This window comes from Tetrao urogallus (genome assembly GCF_951394365.1).
Source record: "Tetrao urogallus genome assembly, chromosome: 10".
Taxonomy (NCBI): domain Eukaryota; kingdom Metazoa; phylum Chordata; class Aves; order Galliformes; family Phasianidae; genus Tetrao; species Tetrao urogallus.
Window position 1 is genome coordinate 8,812,392 of NC_136823.1, and position 22,250 is coordinate 8,834,641.

Sequence of the window (22,250 nt, forward strand, 5' to 3'; positions counted from 1 at the left end):
CTTTACAAACAACACTTACGTATACTTCAACATTAACTTCATTTGAGCAAACTCTCCTTCACTCAAGAAAGGCAATTCCATGTGTGAATAGGCACTGTCAGGCCGCCACTTAACATCAGTACCAGGAAAGGAGCCTCACGCTAGCACTAATTACAGAGATCTGGAAAAGGTAAGAAATCACTGCCCCTCAAGCACAGCCTTGTGCACCAGACCAAAGCAGCAATTGTGATTCATCTTTCGAATGTTGCTGATCCATGCACACATGGTCCTCATTTCACGCTCCCCCAAGGCAAACTGAAGGGACAATTGTTTTTGAACCCTAACATCAAGATGAATAATCAGTGTTTACCATACTCGCTGCTCAGTAAACTGCAGGTTGTAGATTTGACATCTGCTATTTTCATTTTAAAGCTTTCTCGATGTTTTCCAACAAGATATTTTCTATTTCCACAGCCATCAATGCAGATGAATTATCCGTGTTATTCATATGCCTGCAGTTTGGATCACTCCCAGGAGAACACAGCAAAATACAAAACCCACCCTCATTTTTGCTCTACAACCACTGACCATATACTCCACTGAATGCAGAATGAACTCTAAACCCTGGGTAGATGGCTTGCTACCATTGCTACTATACTTCTGGTGTAACTGATTATTCCACACCAAAATGTTTTTCATATTTCTATTTATGTATCTACCCACATTGTATGCACATACGAGGGGAATAACATTTGTAAATAAAGCAATTCAGTGACAGCTGAGAAGTAGGTTTTGTTATAAGTGAATTTATGTATCGATAAACTTCTTGGTGCCAATTTCTGATTTAAATTCTAATTCTTTCAGCTTCAGTTCTTTGTGTCTTCCTTATTACATTGCTTGCATAAGAAATCACCAGATTTAGATGGTTTTTGCTGTTTTTTACTGTTTCTTTAGAGCCACTGCACATTAAATTCAGCTGCAGAGGAACTGCAAAGACTGTGTCTTTGTGGCATCTGCATCCTGAATCTGCTGAGATACGAGAAGCAGAATATTGCTTTTACTTTGTTACAAACTATATATTGGGAAGGAAAAAAAAAAAAAAAAGACTCATTCAGGAGCATTGAAAAGGTCAAAAAGCAATCGCATCCATCCCAGCACTGAACGCAGGAGTAGTTCAGACACCCCAAGTGCCACAGCACTATTTAATTTATTGATGCTGCAGAACCCAATGTTATATGCTCTCACTTCCCTTCCCAAGATTACACTTTATAGACAGAGATGATGTAAAGATTTACATTGCTAGGCAGATAAGAAAGAAACAACTACTTGCACAGAGTAGATACATTTATAACATTCAGTCTTCAGAAAAAAAATTATCTCTGTGTTCCACCAGCCATTTCAGCAGAGATATCATACAAAAATGAAGTGAAAATCTTACAGTGATTGTTATAAAGAAAATTATTGGTAGCAAGAAAAAAGAACAGATAAACGTGTGCTAACTTTCCAGAGCTGTAGGAAAATCCAACAGAAAAGTGTGGGAAATGAAAAAATTAGAAATGTGGATAAATGAAGGGCAACAAGCATTGGAATAATGGATTAGAAATCCAGCTGCCCAGATACTGCAAGGGGTGGAGAGGTACCTGAATTTAAATGGAACCACGCAGGAGACAGAATTTAAATAACGAATGTGTTAATTATTCTTAAGGTGAAAAGAAATATGTCAATATCAAAAGAAAATTAATGAGAACTTAAGGCCGTTCAGCAAGATGCTCACTTGATGATGCTGATTTTAATCATACACAAAGTGACTCAAAAAAAGAATATTCAAAAGCTACATCGTAACTAGAATGTCACGAGACACTGATGCTAAAATTAGGCGGCTGTGTTCCCACAGAAGTCTCTTCTTTTCCCTTCAAAAGAATCTTCCAATGCTTCACCGCAAATTGTGGTGTTGTTGTGGTTTGGTTTTTTTTTAAAACCATGAAAACATGTTTTTGAGTGGGAAGTCATTACAGAAATTAAGTGGCCCCTGTTAGCTGGTGTGCACACAGCATTCCTTGAGGAAATCTCCCATTCCAGCATTTTGAGCCACAGTCATCCCCAGTTTGAGCACATACAATTCTGCTGAAGTCAGCGGCATAATTACCTCCTGCAGGCACACCTAGTTTCAGCCACCTTCTCCATTAATGCTTTCACTTCTTTTCCTGCAGTACCTCAAGCTGTCCTCAAGTCCCACAAGATGCAGTTGCCCAGGTCCATCCTCAACACTCAGAATAGCAGGCTTCTGCGACTTTAGGGATCTGTGAACATTAGTCTGAGTAGGCAGAAGCAGAGACTGCAAACCTTTAATTGTATATTCTTTGAGTCCATTGCAGTTCCTAACCCCTCAACATCCCTTTACTTTCAATCCCTCTTGTAGAGAAAAGCAAAAACTACAGCCAAGCATTGTTTTCCTCTGAAGAGGAAATATATGAGAATCTGGGAAATAAAACATTCTCTTAAAGGAACATGGAATATTTATTTCCCCAAAACAAATTCAAGGAACGCATAGTCCTTTTCACTCAAACAAACAGAAATGTCTCGGCCTTTCTCATTAAAGATCATTAAAATGTCATTAATTTTTTTTTTTTTTAACACAAAATCATGGCATTAACCATGGTTTTATGGTTGACCTTCCAAAACACAACTTCATTTGGTTTTAACATATTCTTTTGCCATTTCAGCTTGATATGGTATTCTTAAGCTCCCCCCACCATTAAGGGGCAGGGGGAATTTAGCAGCTGCTGATTTCAATCCTATCAGAGGATGACGTGGTCCCTAAACCATGTGGTGTGCTTGTATGACAGCCAGCTTCACGAGGGTCCCTAGGTCTGCTGTGCAGATAAACCTTTGCTAAGAGTAGACAATAACTGTGTCATTCAATGAATTACTATTACATGCCTTTTAATTTTATTGTTGAGGACAAGTTTTCTTGTAACTTCATCTTTGCTAAGTTCAAAGATAGAAGGTTCTACCTCAAAAAACAAACAAAAAACCCCCACATCTTCAATTTACTGCACTCTTGGAGACACACAGTCTTAGAAACTGAACTTTAATTCTCACTTCCATAGATGAAATATACAGGCAGCACTAAGTAAAGCACTGTATATTCACAGGAGCTCATGACTGTAACAAAAAAAAATACATATTTAAAAAAAAGTGAGTTTTGCATGACAAAGACATAAATAAGCCAAATACTTAATTCTGGAGGATACAGAGCAAGGCAATTTAGCAGTAACTTCACTCTACTGAGCAGAGTACCACAGAACTTGTGAAACTTTCAAAATAGACAAGATTTGGGATTGTTCCACCTTAATCCCTTCTCTGAAGTAATGCAATTATTTTGAACACACACAAAAAAAAAAAACAAAAACAAAAAAAAAAAAACACCAACTTTTCTTGGGGATTTAGAAAAATACAATTGTACTCATCCATACAATTCTAAAGCTCAGGGTTAGTGAGCAGTATGATTCAATTCCAGGAACGATCACTACTTTGCTTGCCAAAATCCTCCACGTTCCAGCTTTAAAGAATCTTTCACCATTCCCCCAACAGAGTTTTTAATACCTCACACAAAATTTGGTTTTGCAGGAGATGGAGTGGAAAACAATTTCATTTGAAACAATACAAGCATCCCTTCCCAAAGTCACCGTCCTTGCGAGGCATCTAACTTAAAAAGGCTCTGAAAATGAAAAAAACTTGGTGGGGATCTGCTCCATAGCAACACAACCATGTCTTTGGCATTAAGTTCTGTACAAAGAGGGACACAAAAATAATAACATACCAAGAAGTGCCACTTTTATTCTGCACTCAGCTGTGTTATATAATCTCCTCATCAAAAGGGGCAGATTACTGCATTTTCAGATCAGAAAGGGCATAATGACTGTATCAGAGTCTTTCCTTCTTTAAATATGAATGGAAAAGCAATGATCATTCCACTTGTACTGTGCTTACGGCAGCAAACACAATTAGTAAAAATTATTTTTGCTTAGAAGTAGAAGTTCTTGTACATCAGGGAAGGTAGCAAAATTAATTACCCCTCCCTATAAATCTTCCCCTTTCCCAAGAAGGCAATCAAGTATTCCTCCCTTTCTTCCTTTCACAAAGCAAATGGACAAGCTGAATAAGCTGGCTTCCTGCAGAGCCAGGAACACGCCTCAGCCATGCTGCCCTTCCTTCTAAGGGTGTTAAAGGTAAGAGCTTTGGTTCTTTCTCAGCTATAAATTGTTCCCACCTCCCTGCGCCAAGCATGCAAACGGAGATTCTTATTATTGAACTATGTGCTTTTAGCAAATAAATTTCTTCTTGACACCTCTGTCTAGTCCTGGCCGACAGCGATGAAAATTACTCCCACAGCTTAAGCAGTAACACAATCAGCAGGGCGGATTAGAGGGTCCGGTGCTTGCTGTGTGCTGATGATCCACATGGCTGAACTTGAGACACATGCAGACATTTGGTGGCTGCAGATTTAAAGTTTCAGCTGCCAGGGAATTTATACACTGCTGGTTAGTCAATATGGAGCACAGCCATAGAATCTGCAGCCAAAAATCCTCCATCTGAAATGTGTCAGAAACATACACAATGCTGCACAAACATTTCTGGCCCACCTGAAGACACCCGGAAGCAGTGGCACCCAACAGCACGGACCCCTCTCCCCAGCCCCTCTCTCTCTTGCAGCCACTTGGGCAGGAGAAGATTTGTCAAATGGTGTCCAACACCAGGAATCAGAACACAACACAACACAACCTCACAGAACACAGCTTTCTAAGGAGGCCGTTTCTCAAAATGAACCACCAGTGCTGAGCAAAGTTTACCTCAGATCTCACCTGGTCAGGGCAGACTTATCCCTAAGCACGCTATGCAGCCGCCCTTCTCACAGAACAACTCTGCTATGAAAAATGGACAGAAGACAGAACACATTCAAATATTCCTACATGCTCTATTTGGAGCTGAAAAGCACTAAGTGTTGCTAAGTTTCATTGTTGGAAAAATATCAAGGAAATGCATGTGTTTTAAGTATATCTGTACTGGCAAACTCTTTGGGCCTTATGTGCTATTGAATCCCATAAGATTTTTAACTACTAAAAAAGGAATCCAAATACAAATTTTAAATAGAGATTTAATGTTTGGAACGGTATCGAAACTCCAGTCAGTTTCCACTAATAAAAGTTACAGCCTATGGATATCGCACTTTGTAATACACTTATATAAGTAAAATAGTTTAAGAGATGCTTTTTCCTATGCATTTAACATTAAGTGCTTTTGAAAGACAGCCAAAGCAAAGGTTGCACGTTCTGCCCATGCAGTAAATGGCTTGTTCATAGCCACTATTTATTAACTAGTATGCTAACACACTAATTACTAATTAGACTACTTGATACAAAGCACATATTGCTAAAACTCACTGTCACACATCCCCTCTCCCACAACTTGCTTGGGCTTTGAATTGTGCCATTGGTGCCAGGTGCTTAGCTGCTGTTTCAGGTCTTGCAATGCTTCATGAAGGATCCCAGAACCTTGGGGCACTTTCGATTTCTGGTGCTATAGGTTAAAATCAGATCTTCCAGTTTAAAAAAAAATCTATTGCAAATAGATCTTGCTTAGTTGTTTTGTTTTTGTTTGTGGTGCTGCTGGTGTTGTCTCATTTATCAAATTATTTTAAATGATAAATTTACATAACTCATTAGTAAGTAATATGAAATCACACCTTGGGGAAAAACAACAGGAACCCTCCTATTTAATGCCTGATGCACACATGAAAACTGGACATAAGGGCCCACTCTCATCACCTGCATTCTAGAAACATGCAGATGTAATACTAAGGAACATGGCTTAGTGGGAAACAGTGGTGGCAGGTGGATGGTTGGGCAGGATGATCTTAGAGGTCTTTTCCAACCTTCATGATTCTATGATTCCATTCTATGATTCTGAGGTTCACGACTGGCACAGAGCACACTTAACCTCAGGACAAACACCACTGTTCTGCTGTTCTAAAGAATTTCCTCTGCATTCCACAGAAACAGCGCCAATAAGATCCAGACTCATTCCACACAAAGTCCTCAGAAGTGAAAGAACCCTGAAGAAGTATCCCAAGTTGTAGTTTCATCCACCTCTCTCTTCATTTTAGAGCACTGTATCACACAGAGAAGCTGGTCAAGTGGAAAGCAAGCCCTCAGCGAGGACAGCAGTCCAACATATTTTCTCACACAGCACTTACATCAGGCCGAGCCCATCCAGCAGCACCACGCGAGGCACTGAACTCCACCAGCACGGCACACTCCTTATTAGCACATCACAGACCACAGCCCTGCACATTCCTGCAGTGTTGCAGTAATGTGCACTGAAGATAAGGATGGAGGATGGTTGTTAAGACTTAAGACTGAACAAAGATGCATTTTTAATCTCTTTCCCTCGCTGTGAAATGCTTTAGGTACTTTGCATTGTAGTGCTGGCCATTGAAAAACAAAGCGCATGAGCACCATCTGCACCATGTTCTGAACAGAAGAACAGTCTGGTGATTCTCCCTGCTCAGAGATTCAGGAAACACAGACTCATTTCCTGTTTTATCCATACTTTCTACTTACAACTTGGAGGAATTTAATATCTTTTATACCTCAGCCTCCCATCTGTAAAACGGGATAGCAGAATTTCCTTTCCTCTGGTTTCTACAAAACAATTTTAGATAGCAGTGAAGCAGAGAAAAGATTTCCATTTACACTCTGCGTTCATACACTTATGCTCCGTATTTATGCCCTCTGTATACAGGACTCAGCTTTCAGTTGATGTCCTTTGGTGATATTCACGCAAGTAAGCTTTATGACAAACTACAGTTTCAACCTTTCCCCACTTTAAAAGGGGAATGCATTGGTTTTACTTTTTTCTTTTTTTTTTTTTTGGTCTTCGTCCAAACAATAAAATATTTCCAAACTACCTGAGTTAAATTACAGGTCTTCACCCTATTAATGTTTGTCTTTCAGTTTTGCAGGGATGTGAAACAAAACAAAAGTATGAATAAGGAATTTCTTGACAGTAGTAAACTGCAAGCTAATACACAGAAGCGAAGGCTTGACTGCAGACACAAACAGTTTTCCACATTAGCATGTGTGGATTACTTGCTTGAGTTGTTTTGATTGGTAATAAGGTGCAAGGTTAAGTTATTGTAATAGTATCATCAGGATAGCTGGTAATGGGAGTGCTGATAAGTTTGACAAGAACTATTTGAAACCTGAAGTGTAATCCACTGAGACTTAGAAAAGATTTACAGAACTAGTATGTAAAACATTTAATGAGAAACAAAGGGGACATGCAGAGTGGTGACACACCGAGCCTTCCGCAAGGCGATGCGCCCAACCCACCAGAAGCGGGGGGCCGAGTCAGATGAAGCAATCAGCTGCTCCAGTTTGGGAGACATCCGGCCTTCACTGCAACCTTTTGAATGCTGCCATTACCTCCTTTTTTCTTCCACATTAACCAAACCATAGAATAAAACTAATTATTTGAAGAAGAAAGGGCTGAAGAATTATCTATTGCATCTAAAACTCACAGGGCCAGCACTGCATGTTTTCTTCTCATGTGCTCTTCTGACAACTTCCTTACAATCATGCCAGGTTAACTTTTTTGCTGCAAATAACCTTAAAGCCAAATGCAGTTCTACTGCTTTTCATCTCAAAATCCTATCTAAACAAACTGCTATCGGTCTAATGCAGTATCTACAAACTATGGAACACTCCTGTGTCCCAATAAGCATGTTTTAAAGAACAAAATATACAATTAATCTGATCGGTTCCAAGCTTTTATAGCCACAGTGCACCAGTGCACAACAGTATGAAAATGAAAACATTCTGTGTATCAGGATGCTAGTACCTGCTAAAGATTGAGACATAAAACACTTTTTCCTGGTTATAGTGTCTCCTGAACATATCCATTTTTATGTTCAATTCTGTGAACAGCACAACATTTTCAAGTATTTGAAGCACATAAAATATACCCAAGACACGAAAAACACAGATACTCAATCTAACTGCAGGAAGCAGTTTGGCCATGGCACAGTAACTTGTCGAGCTGCCGTTTACTTGGTGTGCAGATATTTCCCTGACAATACCTAACTACTAATCTTTTCAAGGCAGAAGGAATAAGGGATTAATATTGAAACAGAAAATACTAGACACTACTAATGTTGACACAGAACACTATTAGCAGAAAAAAATATCTGAAAAATGTTGATGACTAGGATTTGTTAACAAAATACTTCTGTTGCATTGATGCTCACAGTGATTTTTTCCTGAAATCAGAGATGTTTGCCCCAGACCATGGGATTGAAGTGATTTGAAATGGAAATATTTCCTGTCCGCTCGCTGCCAGTTTCTGTTCCCAGAGTGATATAACAGATGACATTTGGTACAATAAATTCTTTTATTAACCATAAATTTGAGACTGCTTCAGGGATTTGAAGTGTTCGGTTTCATGCTGAAAAAATGTAATGTTATCCACAGACCATCAGCATGTGCAACAAAAACAGAGCCACAGGTTGGGGGACTTTGATCAAACCATGAAAAAAAATCTCCTGATTTTAAAAATACTTGAAAAGCATTTACAATAACATTTTAACCTTTTATGTTTTCAAGATACACACAATAACTGATCTTTTTTTCTGCTGGAAACAATCTTTTCTAACAACAAGAAGTGCCCATCTCAAAAGTTCATGCATGCACGAGTTCCCTTCTAGTGATCATCTTGTTTAGGAAGTCAGAAGTACAACACAAAATTTAAGAGTTTAAGTATTTATAGGCACAAACTAAAAAAAAAGAAGATTAATTGAACCTGAACTTCTCTAAAACATTTACTTGGCTTCCTCTTATCAAAGTTAAACTGAACACATAAATAACCAAACCTAAGACATTGAACAGAAACACTTTGTCTCTATTAAAACAGAATTACATCACTGCCCTAAGTGCAAAAACCTACTGTGTTTCACCACGAGTACAAATGCTAACTTACAAGTGAAAAACTACCCGGATGTGACTGTAAAACATAAAGGTGGAAACAATTCCTTTCTGTTGCACCAAAAGCTAACTGTACAGGGTGACACTGCACCTCTGAGTGCCCATCAGCTTGCCACTACCAGACTGTGCATACTGCTGACTTCTGCAGCTGAATGGGGAACACCAAACCATAACTAAAACATACACAGTGAATGCCATGTGGCCACACTGAACAATAGTTACCGTACCCACCAAAGTTGTTAGAATGATACCGGCTTTGTTCTAGCATTATTTTGTGGCTTTGAGTCCTGCACATACTTCCAGAATGTAATAAAAAAGAAAGTTCTGTCCCTGCAGCTCATTCTTTAGGAGCTGAATGTCCCATTTCCAAACCTCTGCATGACATTTCACGGCCAGTGGTCCTGATTGAAAAAGAACCCCAAAAGTGAATGCACGACTAGCGAATTACTTTTTCAATTGCAGCTATATGGAGAAACCTAAGCTATCCCAACCTGCATTATTCCTAGCTGATGAATAAAAGATAAAGGCTTTGTTCCCATTGATGTTCTGAAGAAGCATGGAATAACAACTTTTCACCTGCTGCGGGTCAGGCTGGGTAAGGTGTTCATTGGTGGGTTTTCTGTTCTGATTTGATGTGGTTAACCTACTAGCCTTGCTGGAGAAAAAAAAAAAGGGTATCTGAAGGTAAAGTTAATTACTGAACAACACCAATATAATTTGCTGGAAAAATATGTAAACAATAAAGCAAAGTGGTAACTGTTTTGGAACAGATGTTACTGATATTCTTTGAAAAGCATCTTAGCAAAACATTTCCGTTGTTAACAGAAAGACATTAGATACTACTTGATAATTAAAGCAGCTGGCTTTACATTTGGCCCATCACTTGGTGGGAATTTTAGAACTATCCAAAGGGTTGCATGGAACATTGACTTAGGCACAGAGTGAGCCCCAGCAGCTCCTGGCTCCCTGCACAGCCCCAGCTGCTCCTTCGTGCTGCAGCTCACAGATTCAGAGCAGACACTTCACACGAGAGCCTGGGGACCTCACTTTGCCCACACGACTGAGCTGACCCAAGTTGTGAAGGAAAAAGAAAATGAAAAAAGCTGGGATACTTTCCATCCAGAAGGTCTGAGTGATGTGATTTACGATGCAGCTCACAAACAGGTGCCTTAGCACAGGTGGGGATGGAAGGGCAAGCACCAACTGGGAGGAAGCAGATGGTAGTGAAAACTTCTCCAACCAGCTTCACTGTGAGTCCATACAAAATGCAACTACATCCCAAGCCACAAAAGAGAACAAATCCTATTGAAAGTTAATGGGAGTTAGGGTACTCCATTCTTTTTCAAAATCCCATTCCAAGCTTCTAAAGACCTGCACATGCTCACAGGATCAACCTGAAATCACCCATTTATATCCTACACCTCTAAGACTTGGAGGGGTAGCCCAGCACAAGCTTGAGACCTTTGCTAACAAGCTTTGCAATGCAGCAGTGCTGCCTTCCCACAGCGCGTTTAAAGCTCATCTGGACAGAGCAGCCTTTATGCTCAGCACAAACTGCACGACTTACCAGTTCCAGCTTTCACCCTCATTTTGTTTCTGCTGCCTATAATTAGAGACAAGTCCAGACAGAGATAACATTGATCTCCATGGAAATTTGAGGAGCACGAAGCAGTGAGCACAGGCTTTACAAGGGTTCTGGGGCAAAGCACAGAACAGCACCTGGGCAGCTGGGGCAGGGCTGGCCTTTGTTACCTGGGCAGCTGCACACAACTCGCCTCCAGCACTTCTAAGGGAAAACCCATCCCTTCAGACCTGCTTACACAAGGAAGTTACCACTGTGTGATAAACCAAGATGTAAATTTACACTGCAGTAGAAATGCTACAACACACTACGTGGGATGCTCCAGCACACACCCACACAACACAGAGACCGAAGGTAGCTCTTGTCAGGAAATCCTGAGCATCAGACATCACCGTGTTCGCAAACTGTGAGGGAGTTTGGTCCCCAGCAGCACAGCCCTGCTGATCCTGGCACTCCGCTCACTGCTCTGGGTCAGTGCTGCTGCCCGAACAAGACCAAATCAACAGACAAACCAACCAGCTCCCAGAGCTACAGGCCTTCTGTATTTGTAAGAAAAGCTGATCAGAGTGTTGGTTTCACAGGTAAATGACAAAGAACATATACAGGTCCGCAAACAGTTTGAATTCCTTCACAAATTAAAAGATAATGGGATACAGAGGGCATATGACTATTAAAACTCTCTTAAAGTTGTAATTTTTTATGCTTTCTGAATGCAGGCCAGTCACACCTGGAATATCTATCTGGGCAGCTGACAGCTTCTAGTTGTAACACTTCTGAAGATTCACATTTGGACCCACACGTTCTCAGGTGATGCTTTCCTACTTGGAGAACTAAATTTCCACGCAAATTTAATCCGCATAAATTAAAAGGTCATTTTTTAACTGGTAGAATTGAAGCTATAAGAAGGGGACATTTACAAGTCAGATTAGTCTTTGGAATCTTATGTGTGAGGAGATGAAACTGAACTGCCCTATGCATACCAGTTTCAAACACAGAAAATGCTCTTAACTTCACGTTAATTTTACCCCACAGTTTGTTTTTATCTTAAGAGTTCCACAAACTTAAAGAAAAATGTTAGAAATACACATTAATATTGCTTACATTCAAAGTATAAAGCTCAAAAGAAGCTTATCTTATAAAAGTAGGGTGTTGGGTTTTTTAAGTGAAAATGAGCTCGAGGTTCCCATGTCTTGGTTAAGACTAAAATCCTCCATTTGAAAACACAAAGCAAAATTAATTAGAAAACACAGTTTGAGTGAAAAGTATTCTTGCAAGGAGTTCTTAGAAAGGATCGCTTTGAATGCGTTTGATGCTGAGGAGACGCCATAACTTTTCTTCACACAAAAGCAGTCATCAGCAGAGCACAACCAGATGTTAAGATTTCTTTTCTTAGTTTCTGTAAACCTCTGTGACCTCCCCCAAATTAAAAAAGGGAATAGCATTTTTAAAGCCACAGGAGCTATCATTAGCGAAGCATTCTAAGGATTTTCATTAATTCATAGCCAGCCAACCAGGAATTTTCCCACAGCCGTATACAAAAAAAGTCAGAGAAGTCACTGATTGCATGGTTGGATTTGAATGTAGTCAGAAGTAAGATCAGAAATATCTCGTTCCTCCCACTGATATAAGAGCAAAGAAGATAGGGAAGGTCAGAAATTAAAATCCAAGTCTGCCCACCAACCATGAGGAAAATCTGGCATTTCCATATTGCAGAGTGTAACAGTGGGCATCACGTACAATTTGGTGGGGAAAAGAACAGATAGATAGAAATGAATTATTTAGCAACCTTTAAGCAGGACATGCTGTCCCACGCAGAACTGTATTCTCATGTCCACCACAAAGCAGCCACAAGACTTAGAGTGATGCTGTCTGGTTGTTAACATATTCTCACAATTCATAGCAATTTATGAGTTCATATACATTCACCTGGAGCCCTCTGAACTCTGCTTGCTCGTTTGTCCTGTGTAGTTTCTGTCAATCACAGAGAGGAGCAGCTTGTTCTTTCAATGTTAGACCATCAGAATACAAACAAAGGTCACAAAAAGCTAAACACATTTCAACAGCACTTCCTTTGGAGGCATGACAGGGATCTGCCCTGTACCAGACTTGTAAGGAAAAGGCCAGGTGTGGCCTCAGAGCCTGCTGGCTTGCAGACTCAAAGTTGCCAAGAAGCCAGCACATCTGTCAGCATGGAGGCCGCCACTTCCCAACCACCTCTGCATGCTGCCCCATCGCCAAGTGGTTCAAATTTGATCCAGGTCAGTCATGGATGCACACAACTGCAACTGTGCTGAATTAACCAGAACATGCATTTCAGAGCTTATACTCTCAGGCTGACAGAAGGAGATAATGATACCCGATCCAGCATGAAATCTCCCTGGACAAAGCTCTCTCACACATTTTTCTGAGCACATTAAAAGCTGCAGAATGAGTGATGAGCCCTACTGTCTTGCTGAATAACAGCCCAAGACCACATGAACAAGAATAAAGGTTGCTTGTGCACCTAGAGCTCCAAGTTTCTGAAAAGTGCAGCAAGCTGACAACATATTCAACAAATTCCTGTGACATATATTCTACTTAGGCACTACTGACAGGTTTTGACACTTTATTGAAAGCTTTGCCCACTTGCAACTAAAAGAAAAGAATCCTACTGCTACTTTTCACTTGAGAAGCAGCTCAGTTGGACAACATTTCATAGGGCTGTTTGGCCAACCCTACCAATGAGCACAGGCCACGTACCAACAGCACTGTTAGCATTGGACACCAACAAAAAGTTGTGAGACACAAAGCTGGGTAAGCAGAGAGCACTGCAAGAACAGGTGTTACAAAAACTCAAATGCCATCACTGTAAAGCAGGAAACTCCAACTTCTTTCTAAAACAGAAGTCAGGGCCTGCCTCCAGACATGGCCAACCAAGGTTTGTGTTCAGAGTGGTTTCAAGTCACATGTAAAAGCACAACTGCTAAGCTAAAAACAAAACCAGTTAATAACCTGCAGCTAGAAAGTATTTAGGAACTTCAGGAAATACAGCATTAAGAAACAGGTAGAAACAGATTCACTGACAGTTTTATGAATTCTGGTGGCAAGTGAGGAATAATTCATAAGACAGAACATGATATACAGAGACCGAATGACGAGTGGACAACCAATGGAAGAAACACTGCTTAAGTGTATTTTCCTCTGTTCCTTAACATTTACTATCCACACATACAGAAGTTTGAGACCCACTTCCAAAAATTTTACTTCTTTATACAACAATCCAGTAAAGGATAGAAAATTTGGAGAATCATCTCCAGTTCACTCAGATATATTACTTTATTTTTTAAACTAAAAATTAATTTGTGAGATGTACTAAGTAACAAAGGTTCAAGCACGTTGAACTATCTATACTTTGGTTTGGCTGACAGACTTTTGGATAATTCAAAAAACTACAGGAATGAGTCTATCCATTACTAGCACAACACAGTACTCAATAACCAATTAATTACATATTTGATGGAAGACTCTAGGGGAAAAATAAGTTTTGTGTGTCAAGTCAAGTTGGCTCCTCTTGAAGAGATCTGATAAGGACAAAGAGCTAAACAAGACAACAACTGTGAAACACTACATGCATTAGTGGATAAAATCCTTTTTCCAAGCTAGCACATAAGCTGAGATAGAGTCTCAAATTATCATAACCTAAAATATTTGAGACGTACTGACCTAGCCATAGTTCCTTATTTTCAGCTACACTGTAGCTTGTATCTTTTTCATAAAATAATTTACAAATAATATAGGGAGAAGGACATAATTTCAATCCATTTGATATTACTTGTCTTTTTATAGATGGGATGCATTTATGAATAACGTTCACTTTCATACATAAAAAGTCACGGTATAAAAACATCAACATAAGAGTTTCAGAAAAAATACTGTATTTCAATTATGCTTTATTATACTGGTATCAGTGTAATATATCAGTGCGTTTTAAAAGCAAGAATATTTTTATTATTATAAATTAAAAACTCCATTTGAGCTTAATGTTTCTCTAGTAATGCTTCACACTCCTGTTATCTCACTGGCTTCCAAACAACATTGTAAATTTATAGGCAAAATTCAGCCTTTGAGCAGAATAAGGCGGGCAAGTTTACATCAAAGCTCTGTTTCAACATCTTTAGACCAAAAGACAGCTGGTACTTATTAAACACCCTTTAAACGTTGCAGCTTTAATTAAGTAACATCCATCTTATATTAACGTTAACAAATAATTAGCTAAAGAAATCTAGTATCGCCTAATCATGACTGCTTAACATCTTTTCACCAGTGGGCTAGGAAGCATTCGTCTATTAAAGAACTTGTTCTTAAATAAGCATCTCAAGATTTTGAATTAGCAACTGATCCAGCAGTTATCACACTTCTACTCAACAGCAGACTGAGGGCGGGGGAGAAGTAGGGCAGGGAGCAAAGTTTGACATCCAACCTAAGCGACATGGTCTGCAGAGGAAACAAATCAAATCTGTAACAGTCCTAAGAAATTTCAACTGCAGAAATCTTGTTGGCTCAACAGCTTATTCATCCCCATCTTCAAAAGTAACATACGAGGGAAATACGTTTTTGTTGTTAATACTGAGAATTAATGTCAATGACATAAACAGGCTTACATTTCTATAATTGTTCTCTGGTTGTGTTTGCTCATTCTGGAAATAGAGAATTTAAGCTCAATCACCTCTAAGCTCCTAAATAAACATCCATCTGCCTATTTTCACATCACTACATGCATTTTTAAATTAACTTCAATAGGCAGACTGCCATCAGCACTTTTTGACGCTAGAGTAAAAATGGGGTCACCGTATCTGCTAACATTACCTGATTAATGACAGTGGGGGAGAAGAGTTTGAAGGCAAACTTTAAACAAAAATAATACACAGGCCTTCCTGGATGGCCAACCATGCTTGGAAGGCTTTGCACTCAACAGGTTGAGTAGCATCTGACCAAAGAAACACACTAAGCTTGGAGTCATGCAATTAATCAATTCTAAATCAGTATTACACTGCTTTATATGTCAGTGGGGAAAAAATATATATCAATTAATTAAAAAAAAAAAATCCAAAAAGACAGGATATAGAACTGCTTGCATCTGGTCTGCAGAGCTCTCAAGGAACTGGGGAATCTTTGCATGAAGGAACCCCCCCCCCCCATAGCAACCATTAACACCTTCTGCTAGGCTTCATCTCAGGTCCTTCCTCTGCTCACACCTTTTGACATTTTTAAATACCCTTCAAGAGAAAAAGCTACTTCTTTCAATGATGGAAAATAACAAGAACTGAGGGGAGGAATTTAAACTGCAGTAAGTTATTTCTCACCCATTTTACAAGACATTCTTCCTCCCAAACAATTTCCCAAAACACAGATTTAGTTGGGAGAATCACTTTGGCACAACTCAGCTCTGCACTTGGGAAAACTCTAGCTGTAGGGTGGAACGCTCGAGGAGATAAATACAGGGAGCTGGCAGCACAAGCCTAAAGAAGAGGGGTAGGCAGAGCTCCTGGTAATAGAATTATAGGAAATAGGGATCTTCAGAGTCCTTGCTACAAAATGGGAAGGAAAAGCTCCTTCAGCATGGTACACAAATGATGACATGAAGAGTGTAAGGGGAGGCTTCAGGGGAACAGAGAGCCCCAGTGGTTGCTAAGCTATGATCAGCAGAGCAAAGAAAGGTAGGACTCTGCTAACTGGAGGGCGAAGGGGAAAGAAGTTCACTAAAATTCTGCTTTTATTCTCTCACATCCTACAGTCTCATTAATTTTGAGCTTTACACTACTGAACATGGTTCAGTGCCACGATTTTCAAAGGAATTAGACAGAGAAAAAAAGGTTACCCATCTGTATATTCCCATTAGAACCTACAAAAGAAGTTGAGACTAAAGTTGCTCAAGTGTTTAACGCTGAATAAATGCAACTGAAATATATTCAAATCAATATCACAGCCAACTCTGTCTTGCCTCACAGCTTGTTACTAGCATGAAAAAAAATCAAAGGGTACTTTTCCAGAATAGCTCCCCATGTGGACATACTTTCTCAAGACGAATAGAGGCCCAGCTCTGGTTTATTTTTTTCTGGATAAAGGTATGCATATGATGTGGTGGGACCATCCATATGGAAAGCTACTCTGCAATACTATCCTGCTATAAGCAAACGTTCTATCTCAATCTGGAATACCGCTAAGTGTAGGAATACATTACAGCCATTAAACATCAGTTCAAGAAATCTCTGGCTTAGCAAAGCCAATCCATGTTCTAGAATCCTGGGTCCACTGAAGCCACCTCTATTTCTTATCAGTGCTCTCCAAATTACTCAGCAAAGTACCAACTGCTTTAGTGCTACAGACACTTGATGAGCGCGCAACACCAATACCAAAGTATTACCAGAGAAAGCAATAAGCACAGGCACATGTTTGATGTAAGTTGTAAAAATCATACTTCATTTTGAAAATCTTAACTGTTAACAGTAATTTCAGGAGCTATGAATCAAACCATCAAATGCTTCCTCTCATAATCTCGTAACCAGAGCCCAGCCCATGCTGTCACCAACTCCAGCTTTTAGTGCCACATAACACCGAGGAAAACAAAACTACATTTTGTAGAGAGGAAAAAAAAAAAACCACCAAAAAAACAAAAGGGAGTTATTAGTGTAAATGTACCATGATGGAACTTGGTGCCGATTTTCAAAAACAACACACAAACAAAAAAGGAGCACAAAGGACACCACCACACATCAGGCTTTTAGCACAGGAAAATATCCAGTGTGTACGCAGCAACAGCACCCAACTCTCCAAATTAAATTAAAAAAAAAAAAAAAACAAAGAAAAAACAAACCCTGAGTTTCTCTTTTTCTCCCTAGATAATTCATGCCTTTGAGAACTACCTTAATTGAACTGCTTTCTATAATGTATACCAGACATATTCACCGCATGCCTTTCTCCATATAAAACGTTCAGATTTGTCCATGTCCTTAATTCAGGTTAATTAGACACCGCTCACAAGCACCCTGCAATAAGGGTATCTGTTTGAATAGGACACAATCGCTGCAGGGCTTCTGTCTTTTCAATCAGTCAGTGTCCCCGCAGTGTTTAGAGTGGCAGAGGGGAAGTGGCCTGTGGTTAAACAGAGGAAATACCGAGGAATTTTAATAGAGCAAATAGTCTCTTTACTTCCTACAGGGCCCCACTTCAAAGGCAGCCTTGCTCCCGAGCAGACAATGTGTTAGAGGGGCCATCAGTCATGTACCAGCACGGCGGCTCCGCTCACAGCTCACACAACCGGCCAATTGACCCCCAGCTGACACAACCGGGACCATCCCGCAGTCGTTCCTCTGCCAGGGCTGGGGGTGACAGCACCAAGGCCGGGATTCCAGAAAGGCACCACGGCACGATCACCAAATGCTCCTACCAGGCACGGAATGAACGGCCCATGGAAATGGGAAAACAAAGCTGAAAATATAATAAAAGCAGAAACCACTACAAATATTTAAGAAATTGAAATGTTACACTTGCTGTGTGCGATTAAAACAAAGATTTTTTTTTAAAAATGCTACTAATCTGAGAGACATGAAGCAGACTGTGGCACTGTGGCACGCTGAGATTCCACAGCCACAAGGCGCCCATTGGCTGAAGCCAGCAGGGCGCTGCCGCGGCTCCCGCAGCTCTCCACAGTTCGCTGAGACAGCGGCGCGCCCGGGGGCACGGGACGAGCAGCGGCACCGCGTCCCCATCTCTTACAGCTCCAGCAGCGCCATGCGGCACGGAGCTGAGTCCTGAGCTGCTTTTCTTCCGGACGTTTCCCAACGCTTTCGCCTCCCTGCGCGCTGCCCTACGACCGTGAGCGCCGCGGAGTGCCCTCAAAGCGCTGATGTGACACCGCGGAAACCCGCAGCGACAGCCGACAGAAAGGGGCGGCGATGGAAAGCAGCGCTCCCTGCCGCGCTCCCGCACCGCCGCGCCGCAACGGAACCGGCAGCCGCGCTTGGGAGTCGGGGAGAACTTCAAAACTTAGTTAAAAGTAGCAAAAAAGAAACGGAGAAGAAAGCAACGAAGAGTCTGACAGCAAAACGCAACAGAAGCGGGAACGAAAAGCAAAGCCTCGTAACAGAACGTTTATCACCTGCACGTCCCCGCCACGGACGGAGGGAAAGTCCCACTCCGCGTCCCCGCCGGGAACGCCGCGGTTCCTCCCGGCCGCGGACCCGGCGCAGAGCCCCGCAGCAGCCGCACCGCCGGCTCCGCGGCACCCCGACCCCTCACGGCAGCAGCGCCCCACCTGAGCCGCAGCGGGACCGAGCCCGGCGCTACTCACCCGCCCTCCGCAGGCGTCGGCCGCCGCCCCCCTCCTGCTGCCGGGCCCTCCGGCCGCCTCCGCGAGCCGCCGTCCCCCGCAGCAGGCGACGAGCGCGAGGAGGAAGGCGCCGAGCTCCCGCCCCGGGGCCATGGTCCGCAGCGGCGGCCGCGGAGCGCGGGCAGCGCGGCGGCGGCGGCGTGGCGGAGAGCGGCCGCGTGCATGCGCGCCGCCGGCCCGGGGGGCTGCTTCTCGGCGGGCACGCGCGCCCGTTCCCCGCCCCCGGCCCGGCCCCGCCCGCGGGAGCGCGCGCCGCCCTCCGCGCGGGGTCGCGCGTTTCTCCCTAACGTGCGATGCGAGGCGCTACGCGGGGCAGCGCGGCCGGACGGCCCCAGCGCCGGGCTGCTCTGCACGAAGCATTCGGAGTCACGTAGGGGGCGAAGCCTCAGCCGCCAGCAAAGTGCAGAAGCACAGCACTGAGCTTAGAAGAGACAACAGCTGCTCAGGTGGCTACAAGCAGCAGCCAGGTAGCTGAGAGTCTTCCCTTCAGTAACCCCAATCGCCATTATTTTGGAAGATTTTACATCCAGGTACATACTGCTGCTATCATTAATATTAGACAAAAAACCACGACAACTGAATAGAGGAAAAAAAAAAAAAAAAACAGTGCAAAATAGCATATCCCAGTTCAGATTAAAGCAATGCACAATCTCAAAAAGCCCACTCAGGGTGAAAGGAAACGCTGCCAAGTGGCCATTTTTAAACTACTTCTAAACATGTCATAAGTTTTCCAATCCTTGTGAACACCAGCAACAACAATACAGGAAGACTCCAACTGCTCTCAGGCAGCCCTTCTCTGCCAGTTGCCATGAGAACAGGCTCAGGAGCCTCTGGCAGACACAGCTCTTCATTATATCATGAGCAGAAGTGGGACTCCTGCCATTAAGCATATTTTAGCACAAATTCGAGATTTGGCCGTAGCCCTGTTAAAGCTCTTGGAGCAGATGATGCTTACTTGGGATGCCCATTTTCCCCGCAGGTTGGTGTTCTGGAAAAGGGAAGGGTAACATTCCGCGGATGGCTCTGGCACTTACACATAGAGCAGAAGGAACAAGTCTTACTAACCAAGGGTTCAAACAGAAGCACAAAGCAAAAATATCACCTGCCACAAGTCAGCCTGCACGGCCCCCCCTTGCATTACCTCAGCTTAAGCTAATAACAAAACACCACATCTGAAAAACATTTATCCTAAGAGCTGTCACGGCCAGCTTACCAACGTGAATGCAGTGACTGCACACAGAAGGATTGCGTTGCTTTTTGGGACTGCGTGCAGAAGCATTTTATTGCTTTGTGTGCATTTAGAGTAACTTCCACTGAGAAGTTTTGTGGAAAAGGATAGAAGAGAGGTGGGAATCAAATGACAGTTAGAATTTCCACTTAGATTCTCTAAAATGCTGCTAGCTAATGTAAGGACAAAAGTGACTGTGGGGACTGCTTTCCTGCAGGCTCTTTTGTCCTTACAACAGTCTCCTGTTTCAACATAGTACAACATACCAGTTGGAGAATATATCTAAGTCATGGGTATCAATATAATGCATTCTACAGCTGGTTTTGGTTGCCACTACAACCAAACCTCAAGCGTCTTGCTTAAAGCTAAGAACCCTTTTTTTTCCCCCTCCTTTCTGGGCAGCTGTTCCCAGATGGAGGGGACAGTGGGAACTCGGCTGGGCCTAGAAAAATATGGAAACTCAAGTAACAAAGAGTGCTGCTGTATAGTTAGGATTTTCCTACCAACTATTTCCATCAGTTGCAAAATAATAGCAATAAAGCCTCCTTAGATTTGGAAGCTGTGTCCTCCATCCATCTTTTGTATTTCTAACATTTAAATCTTTCTCCCAGGAGAGACTGACCTTGGCTGCACAAGGAAGGAGTTAAGAAAAGAGCTCAGCTCTCAGCTGTAGGCCAGGAAGCATGCACCATGCCTGTGGACATATCCACTGGTGTCAGGCAGCTAAAGACCATCCAGTATCAAACCTTAAGAACTAATTTAGAAAAAAAATGAGTGAAAACAATGTTCCCAGAAGCGTTCAGGAGTCACAAAAATTGTACTGTGGTAGTGTCTTCCAGATTGTAACATGCCATAGTTTCAAAAGATCTGGTTAACCTCAAGCAAAAGATTATCAGCTATATGATCCCAGATGATGAAATTGAAATTTAATTTAAATGCATCTATTGCCATTAATGGTTCTCTCTTTTAAACCACCAGGTCTTGATAAATGTGCCAATATTAACGAAGAAGAAAGAAAAGAGTTCTGAAAGGAAGATCCGCCTTACTATTCCCATTTTATAGATGCAGAAACGTAAAGAGAGTCATAAATATGCCTGTTTTAACATCTTGCACACATGCTTGAGGCTAAACCAATAATTAGATTTGGAGTCAGGAAAGACTCTGCCCCCTACTAAGACAGGAAGAGACCCCTGGGGGTAATGGGTTTTGGTTTTAATTTGCTTCTTTCTAGAGACGCACAATCTACTTCCTAAGGTCATCCAGACATTATCACTGGGCACGTAAAACAGCATGGGCTGTGGAGGCCAGATCCTCCAGAATAAGTCCATCCAAGAGCCTGCTTGTGCCCTGAGGGGGCAAAGAGGAGCACAGCACACCATCCTGGCAGCCAACTGCCTCCTGCTGCGTCCAAGCACTTATTGGCACTTCCAGATTAGCTGCTGCTGTGTCCACGTGGGACTTGAAAGTGGAATTGGATGCATGAATTCTGCTACATTTGCTTTGACACTGGCAAACCACTTCTGGACACCACTTCTATATCTAGATGCTTCACAACAAATCCTGTAGTTCAGCATCCTTCATGCTGAATAAGCCAAGCCTTACTGAATTCCTTGCAGGGTGCAGGCAGCCACATCTTCCCCCAATCACTTTCTATCACATTCTCATTCTTGGGCTTTCTTCTTAAATACCTCAAGTCTATCTTCAGGTATTTGGGGATGTTTTGAGGTTTGTAGAGTTCAGAGAGTAGAGTGAATAGTCTGGTGACCTTTCTGGATGACTTAATGTCTTCTACAGGAAATTGCACTTAATGACCAAGGAAGTTTTTCCAGTTCTATATTCCCAAAGGCTCAAGTTAGCATCAGATGTAAAGATGAAAAGGAGTCGATTGAAATAAACTACTTACTATACACAAATGACTTCTGCTCATTATCAAAACAACTGTTTGTCAGCAATCCATGAATACAAATCCTTGTATAATATCACCATTCCCCAGACCTCACAGTTCCTTGTGGAGAGAGTACACAGGCCAACAACTTACTCTGCTGGCAGGAA

At 41.9% G+C, this 22,250-nt stretch overlaps 1 protein-coding gene across 2 annotated transcripts in view; it reads right to left on the reverse strand.

Moving 5' to 3' along the window:
• The window catches only part of IL17RD (interleukin 17 receptor D), a gene marked incomplete at both ends in the record, with an annotated part of 42,395 nt that overhangs the window by 17,639 nt on the left and 2,506 nt on the right, over positions 1 to 22,250 (reverse strand). Inside the window, one exon of one of the 2 annotated variants that reach the window (XM_079540408.1) lies at positions 20,184 to 20,293. In XM_079540408.1, coding sequence (XP_079396534.1) covers positions 20,184 to 20,293 — 110 coding nt within the window. Of the gene's footprint in view, positions 1 to 18,931; positions 19,064 to 20,183; positions 20,294 to 22,250 lie in introns of those variants that run through there. The other variant, XM_079540409.1, reaches the window with a different exon arrangement.